Source organism: Gouania willdenowi, chromosome 20 (genome assembly GCF_900634775.1).
Source record: "Gouania willdenowi chromosome 20, fGouWil2.1, whole genome shotgun sequence".
Lineage (NCBI taxonomy): Eukaryota > Metazoa > Chordata > Actinopteri > Blenniiformes > Gobiesocidae > Gouania > Gouania willdenowi.
Window position 1 is genome coordinate 27,494,559 of NC_041063.1, and position 8,039 is coordinate 27,502,597.

An 8,039-nucleotide genomic window follows, 5' to 3' on the forward strand; every position below is an offset into this window, starting at 1 on the left:
ATAATACTGTGAATGTAACTGATATTTAGTAGAGTTTATATTTATTGCTAAATTCCAACTCTTTTCTCTAGTTGGTTTTTACATAAAATATTATAATAAATACACTGTAATTAAAATTACAAATATTTGAAAAATGTAATTGACCCCGACCTTGATTTTAACTCCAGTCACACACACGGTAGATTAGAAAAGTTATTTTTGTGTAAAGTTGACAAATACAGGTAATAATGCAAATGTGTGTCATTTGTGTGTAGTTTATTTGTGTGTGTGTTTCCTGTGTGAGATGTGACCATCCACCTTGTACCAGCAGAAGCACAGACAACTGTCAGAGTCTGTGGGTGGAGCTGGATTCTCCATCTTTGATCGGTAACCATGGCGACAGTATCCGCTAATAAGTGTGTGACTTCCACCTCAAGAAAATCTGATGGACCAATGAATGACCAGCGCTGCTACAGCAACAATGACTGAAAGTATCTGAAGGAGATGCTGCTCACCCAGAGTTTTCCTTATTTTGAAATTGCGTCGACAGGAAGTCTTGAAAAATTCACACAAACTAAAAATGATTCACAACAAACACATTTTTCACAGTTTTATTTTCCTCGAGTTACAATTCATTTAATACAGTGATGAGGGCCTGTGTGTGTGTGTGTGTGTGTGTGTGTGTGTGTGTGTGTGTGTGTGTGTGTGTGTGTGTGTGTGTGTGTGTGTGTGTGTGTGTGTGTGTGTGTGTGTGTGTGTGTGTGTGTGTGTGTGTGTGTGTGTGTGTGTGTGTGTGTGTGTGTGTGTGTGTGTGTGTGTGTGTGTTATGGTCTACATATGAAGGGAAATCACTTGCACAGAAAAACTGAAAAGGTTAAAGTTTTCTAACTGCAAAAGAACCTAACCTAGAGTGTGTGTGTGTGTGTGTATGAGCCTCACTGTGTGTTAGTGTTGTCCACCGTCCTGATGATAACGATCTGTTCCAGGCTGGTGGCCGGTGACGGGGGGCGGAGCTGCTCCACCAGAGCGCTCAGCGTGTCGGGGTTGATGCTGGGCTGCTCTGAGCTCCCCTGAGGAGAGTCCACGGGCTCAGATTTGAACTCCTGCATGTCAGACGCCTCGTGTTGGGCAACGGCGGCGGCGGCGGCAGAGGAGGAGGAGTCACAGGATGAGGAGGAGGAAGCTTCGGGCGTAGTCGGCTCAGGGTTAGCAGGCTCCACCTCCGGGAGGGTCAGCAACGTTTTATTCTCCTGAGAGAACTTACTCTGGACAAAGGCCACGGGGTGGCTGGAGGCCAGCAGCACCACTGACAGGAAGGACGAAGAGGAACAGGAAGAGGAAGGACAGGCAGGAGTCAGCTTCTGGAGGACACTGATTTTTGTGTGTGTGTGTATGTGTCTCTCTCACCGGCTCGTGCGCGCTCCTTGTGTTGTCGCACCTCGTCAGCGTGAGCTTTCTCCTGATGTTTGATCATATTCTTTACGCTGGCAAACCTGTTCCCACACAGTAGACACTGCACGCCGTTGTTCCCATCTGTGGCCCAATCACAACACACGTCATAGGCACGTGTTGTTAGCGTGTGTGTTGTTACTATGTGTTGTTAGCGTGTTTTTGTAGTGTGTGTTGTTAACGTTGCCTTGCAGTATGTGTTGTTAGCGTGCGTTGTTAGCACGTACTTGTAGCGCGCTTGTAGCATGTGTTGCGTGTGTGTGGGGCTGACCTGGGTGGAGCCGCCTCATGTGTTTCTTCAGCTCAGACGACGTCACAAACTTAGCATCGCAGTTATCCTGTGGACATTTGTACGGAGTCTCACCTGGAACAAACAAACACACCTTTATAATAGTGATGCCCCAAAACAATCTGCCTCCAAGAACACAACAGGAGCGTTACGTCACCATCTCAAAGCTGCAGAAGAATTTTGTGTGTGTGTGTCTCACCAGTGTGTTTGCGTGCGTGTGCGATGAGCGAGGAGGACACGGAGAAGGACATCCCGCACAGGTCACACTGGTACGGTTTCTCTCCGGTGTGTCTGCGTTTGTGGTAGGTGAGAGTGCTGGACTGAGCGAAGGCCTGACCGCAAATATCACACACGTACGGTTTCTCCCCGCTGTGCAGTCTGAGTACACACAGCAACACACAATCAGAACAACACACACACACGTGATGAGAACCATGTGGGAGGGAGCAGGCGGTGACCCAGCCTGACCTCTGACCTGATGTGGATCTTGTAGTTTGATGAGGTGGCGAATTTAAAGCCGCAGCGTTCACACGTGTACGGTTTCTCCTCTCCGTGATGCATGCGGCGGTGAGCCACCAGCTGACATTTCTGAGCGAAGCACTTCTCGCAGTCCACACAGCTGAAGGGCTTCTCCCCTGAAGTAAACAACAACAATATCAGTGAAGCTCCTCCACCTCCTGGGTGGTGATGGCGTGGCGTTCTCACCTGTGTGGATGCGTAGGTGTGTCTTGAGCTGCGTGGCCTGTCTGAACGTCTTGGAGCAGAAGATGCAGGAGAACGGTTTGAGGCTCTCGTGGATCTTCTCATGGCGCCGGAGACTACTGTGGTCTTTGAACTCTTTGTTGCACTGCGAGCACTCCAGAGGCCCCTCCCCATTCCCCAGCAGGTCCTCGCCCTCTAGGCTGTCCTCGTCCTCCTCCTCCTCCTCCTCGTCTTCTTCTGCCCCCGCCACGCTACCTTCCCCCTCCCCCTCCTCCAGCTCCTCCTCCTCATCTACTTCTTCCTCCTCCTTCTTCCTGCCTCGGCCCCGCCCCCTTCCTCTACCTCGACCCCGCCCTCGGCCCCGTCTTCCCTCGCTGAGTCGTGGTTTCTTGGCGAGTGATTGGTCGTCCTGTGATGGACTCCAGTCTGCTGAGTTGTCTCCACAGTCCTTCACACTAGTGTCCGAGTCCAACTCCTCTTCCTCTTTGCGAACAACTCCTCTTCCTCGCCCCCGGGGTCGGCCTCGGCCCCGCCCGCGCCCCCTCCCTCTGAGAGCCACTTTAGCTCCGCCCTCGCCGCTGAAGCTCTTCGGTTTCCTTCCCCTCTTCCTCCCAGAGCCTCTCGTCACAGTCGGACTGAAGTCTTCGTCGCTACGGACACCTTCGTCCTCTTCCTCCCGCCCATACGGCTCCTCCGCGCACTCCTCGCCTTCCTCCGTCCAAGTGGGTGGGGCGATGGACAGCGGGACAGGGGAGGCAGGGCTCGGGGCGGAGGAGGACTGAGACGGATCGACATCGTCCGGCTGTGACCCCTCCCCCGGCTCCGACCAATGAGGACTCTCCTCCAGATACTTGATGGCCTCTGGCATACCGAGGAAAACGGCCGCTCTGCGAACGGCGGCCTGTCGTGTTCTGAAACACGCATAAACACAAGAAAGAGAAGCAAACTGTAAATAAGAACTGAAGTATTGGAAGCTTCTCAAAGTGTGTGTGTGTGTGTGTGTGTGTGTGTGTCTGTATTGTGTTCCTGTTGTGTTCATTTTGTTGTTGTTGTTGTTCCAAAGGTGTGTTCCATAAAGGAGGTTCAACAAACTGAGTCTATCCATAAACTTTGGGTCAACATACCCCACGATGGGAAACTCAGTATCTGATTCCATTAAAGCTGGTATGAAGTGAGTCAATCAACCCTGAGTATGTAAACCTTGGGTTACTGACGTGCACGAGCGCAATAAAAAGCCATTATTAATGGAGCAAATGTCACACAAACTACCATGGCAACCACCTGAAGGAGTGATTTATTCACCCTGATGGTGAAATAAGCCAGTGTTTGTGGAATATGAGCCTGTTCTGTGTGTTCACACACAACAGCACTTCGGTGACTATAGTTCTTTAAATTGCCCGTGATTAGTCGCGCTTTTTGGGTGCTTCATCACTTCATAATTTTATCGCTCCAGTGACGTGACGACCGGGGAGTCATATGAAGAAAATGTGTCTGTGGAGGCAGGGCAGCATCGCTGGGAGGGCTGCTGCACTGAGAGGGCTGATCACTTCTTCTATAGCCGTATGTTTACAGCACTTTTCATAGACAGCTCCACTTAAACTTACGGTTTAAATGATCAACTTACAGAGTTACTAAAGTTTGAGTTCACTCAAAATACTCAGAGTTTCCTTCATTTGAGCCCCAACATACTCAGAGTTTGAACATAACCTGCTTTATGGAACACCCCTCAGTTGTTGTTCCTGTTCCTGTTGTTATTGTTGTTGTGTTTTATTATGTTCCTGTTGTGTTGCTGTTTTTGGTGTTGTGTACCTGCTGAGGTTCATGTGTCCCGTGTAAACAAACTCCAGCAGCTTCTCCAGGGCGTAGCGGCTGACGTTGTCTGGTTCCAGGCTGGTGAGGTTCTCTCCTCTCTCAGCGCAACAGCAGAAGAAGGAGCTGAACGCTGACAGGACGTTCCTGTGAGCTCTGAACTCAGCGTCTCTCACGGCGATGGTGACATCACACAGGAAGTCCATCTCCCTCTGCTCGTACAGACGCTGCAGCAGCAGCTTGGCGTGGTTGGCGCCCTGAGCCATCGCCGCACATGTGTGTGTGTGTGTGTGTGTGTGAGAGAGTCCTCAGGTCTGTGCAACACACACACAAACAAGTTTAAGAAATCTACACAAAACTTAAAAAAAGATCAGTGTGTGTTATTCAGGGTTGGGTTAAATTACATTTACATCTTTAATTAAAGCTACAAGCAGCGTTGAACGGGCCCTCCCATCCACACGCATGTCAGGAAGTGGGGCACGTTGAGGTGTATTGAATGTCGGGGTGTGGCAGAAATGTTTAAGTGTTGAGGCGTAGCTGAACATTTTCAAGGATTATATCACACACTTTCCTGCAATTTCTTTGCATATTATAATGTCTATGATTTCCTTTTACCAATAGGTGGCGCTATGACTATGAATGACGTCTGGGTTAAACATAACTTTAGGTGCTTGATTTGTTTCTGTGTGGGTATAAAACAGATGTAAATCTATAGACGATAATGTTACATTGTGTAATCTTTGGGAAAGTGTGTTTGTGGTAGAAAGAAATAACAGAACTTACACAGATCAGGGAAATCCTCAGTGTACTGAAGTAACAGTTCTTCAGTACACTGTAGAATTCTGACATGATGTGGCGTAAGTTCCCCAGTGATGATGTCATCAATCCAAGCTGGAAGCAATACAATTTTCAAGGGGGAACTATTGAATCATTTTGCCATTGACATGTAAAATTCCCCCAAAATATCATATTTTTCACCAGTCTTAATAAGCGTTCAAATTTTTGAACGTGTTTACGTTCTCAAAAATGGGATCATTCTGCTGTAAATAAAATAATAAAAACGAGGTGTTTTGCAATGTCTTACACATCGTTGTGCTCGGGCCCTAATTATCCATGTTCAATTACGACTCAATTACAATTATTATTTTCCCCCTGAAAGTCAATTACAATTATGTTCTCAATTACTAAAGTTCAATTACAATTACTGAGCCTTTAATAAATAAGCCCATTAAATGTAACCTTCCTCTTGTGTTAGCATCTCTAATGCTAACGGGTCAGTGAAATCCATGTCTTAAATCAGCTGTAAAATACACTAATAAATATTATCCATCATCTAATTAGTTTCTGATGTCATAGTTACTTTGTTAGGCTTTATGATCAATGAAAATATTGGTTTCAATATTTTTGGTGTGGACATCTGAGCCTTTTCTGTCCGTTTTCCCCTCGATTTATATATTATATATTTATTTTTTTAAATTGTGAAATGATCCTGAAGAGAAGTGACAGGTAGTTGCAAAACTTGATATAAAAACATTTGAATAATTATTAACTATGTATGTGTAAGTCATAGAACTGTAACATGGATCAACAGTTTTCATTTAATTAAATTGTAAAATACGGTTTTTATAGAAGTTTCACGCCAATTACAAAGTGAATCATCTAAACTCAATTATGACTATTTTTCTAAATTACAATTACGCAATTCCAATTATAATTGACCCTTACCCTAGTGTTATTATTGATGTGTAATCGTGTTGGTGTATTACAGTATGCTATATTGTTGTGTTTTTATTATTTAATTGTTCCAACACTTGTAGTGTGTGTGTGTGTGTGTGTGTTTGTTAGTGTGTATTACGGTGTGTGTGTGTGTGTGTATCACAGTGTGTATTGTTGTGTGTGTCTCCGCTCACACAGATTTATAAAAATAAAAGCTCCTTCCCGCTTCCTGGGCAGGCCGCTAGCTGCGGCTAATGCTAACATCGGCGTTAGCGGAGGGATTAAAGTGTGTCTGCGGGCTTCCGGAAGCTTTAGGTCGGCTACCGGCTGCTCAATAACCGCCCTGAGCCCCAGTAAAGCGGCTCGATCAGCCTCAGTCCGTCCGGTTCGGTTGAACGGCAGAACAAGGACAGCTCCGTGTTTACCGTCCGAAGGCGCGAGCTCTTATTTCGAAGGTTCGCACCGGCGGGTCGACGTAAGCGGTCCGCAGCGCGTGCAAACGGGGCTTCAACCGACGACCGGGGACATCACGGCTCGGATCTGATCCGCATGAACCGTTTGAATGAGTTATTTTAGCTCAGAGCGGAAGAAATAAAAGCACAAAAGTACCTCAGATATCTGCGATCCTCAGCCGTAATCCACGTGACTTCAGAGTTCTCGCGATGCTTTGTTTAGTGTCAAAGATACACTGAGGGCACGAGGGACGTTTTTAGACATGTGTGTGTGTGTGTGTGTATATATATATATATATATATATATAGTTTGTGTGTGTGTCATTCTGTGGATTTATGTCGTTATTTTTCAAACAGAAAAACAAGAACTTTTCAATCAAAAATAATTATTTTCAATCAAAGGAAAAAAAGGGTTAAAAAAATAAAACTGAGACCCAAATAAATGCATCTGAACAGTTTTTTCATTGATTGAAAATGTTTGTTTTTATTGAAAAGGGTTTTTTTAATGATTGAAGTTATTTTTCTTTTGATTGAAAAGTTTTTTTTTTAATTTTTTTTATTAAATAATAAAGACACAAATCTACCTCCATACATGATGGAGAGCTGTAACTATGTTTTTGTGTTGTTTTTTTTTAATGCGATACAAGATACCGCATATTTTAAATAAAAGAAAACCCAAAGAACACATAACAAAAATAGAATAAATACAAAGAATAACGAGACTAAACAATTTCAGGCAAATGAATATATTGTTCAAGTTAAGGGACATTATAGAGGTTCTACAAGATTAAATTTCTTTTTCTTTTTTTTTTTTTTTTTTTTTACAAAGACACAGTTTTGAGGTATTTTCTGTTGACAGAGTGGATAATAAGTAACTGTTCATGTCAGTGGGTGAATGTTTCTCAGCACTTTCAAACACTTCCACATCGTTCTTTATTCTCCAACTTTATTTAAACAAACACGTTGGTCTCATTTTGTGTTTTAATATACACAAATCAACTATTAAAATAACACGAATCAACGATAAAATATATAAAATAACATTAAAAAAATGCACAAATCAACCACAAGAAAATGAAGGACAGAAAAATTTACAAAACGATAAAAACATAAATTCATTACAGAAACACACAAGATTAATCTGAAAACACAAAACAAGAACAACACGACACAAAATTAATGGAAAAAATACAAATTGATGCTCAGATTGGTCATTATTCTAATGCTGACATAAATGTTATTATTGTGACCCTCAAATCAAACACAATTTCATTCATGTGGCCCTGTTGTCACAAAATATATTCATTTCTGAATCAGGGCGTTGTTGACCAAACAAAGTAGCTTTTATTACATAACTATTTTTAATCTTAACTTGATGCTAAATTGGCCTTTGAATCTTTGTTATATATCTGAACGCCTTTAAAAATGTGCTGTATTTGTACGTTTTTGTTGTCGGAAAGTCTTCACTAAAGAGGAATAAATAAAATAAAGTGTGAATTGTAATTAAATCATTCATCAGTCAAATAAAAGAAGCTGATTTCTCTCTCTGTTACATTATAAAAGCCAAAAAGACTCAATTTAACCCAATGATTGATAGTTATTTGTTTAACGTCACACATAGATTTTACATAAACAGAAAAGAG

At 43.5% G+C, this 8,039-nt stretch overlaps 1 protein-coding gene across 3 annotated transcripts; it reads right to left on the reverse strand.

The window, feature by feature from the left end:
* Positions 1-576: 576 nt before the first annotated feature.
* Positions 577-6,660, reverse strand: mynn (myoneurin). 3 transcript variants are annotated; one of them, XM_028434009.1, is made up of 9 exons: positions 6,139-6,544; positions 5,012-5,119; positions 4,229-4,542; positions 2,423-3,330; positions 2,193-2,352; positions 1,917-2,095; positions 1,700-1,792; positions 1,387-1,512; positions 577-1,285 (listed from the first exon to the last, which is right to left on the reverse strand). In XM_028434009.1, exons 3-9 carry the CDS (start codon positions 4,492-4,494, stop codon positions 915-917), a joined length of 2,103 nt encoding a protein of 700 aa, XP_028289810.1. In that variant the 5' UTR covers positions 4,495-4,542; positions 5,012-5,119; positions 6,139-6,544; the 3' UTR covers positions 577-914. The 3 variants fall into 3 exon arrangements, with proteins under 3 accessions (XP_028289810.1, XP_028289807.1, XP_028289808.1); XM_028434007.1 differs by lacking the exons at positions 5,012-5,119; positions 6,139-6,544 and adding an exon at positions 6,554-6,660 and having other exon boundaries at positions 747-804; positions 890-1,285; XM_028434006.1 differs by lacking the exons at positions 5,012-5,119; positions 6,139-6,544 and adding an exon at positions 6,554-6,660.
* Between the last annotated feature and the right edge of the window lie 1,379 nt (positions 6,661-8,039).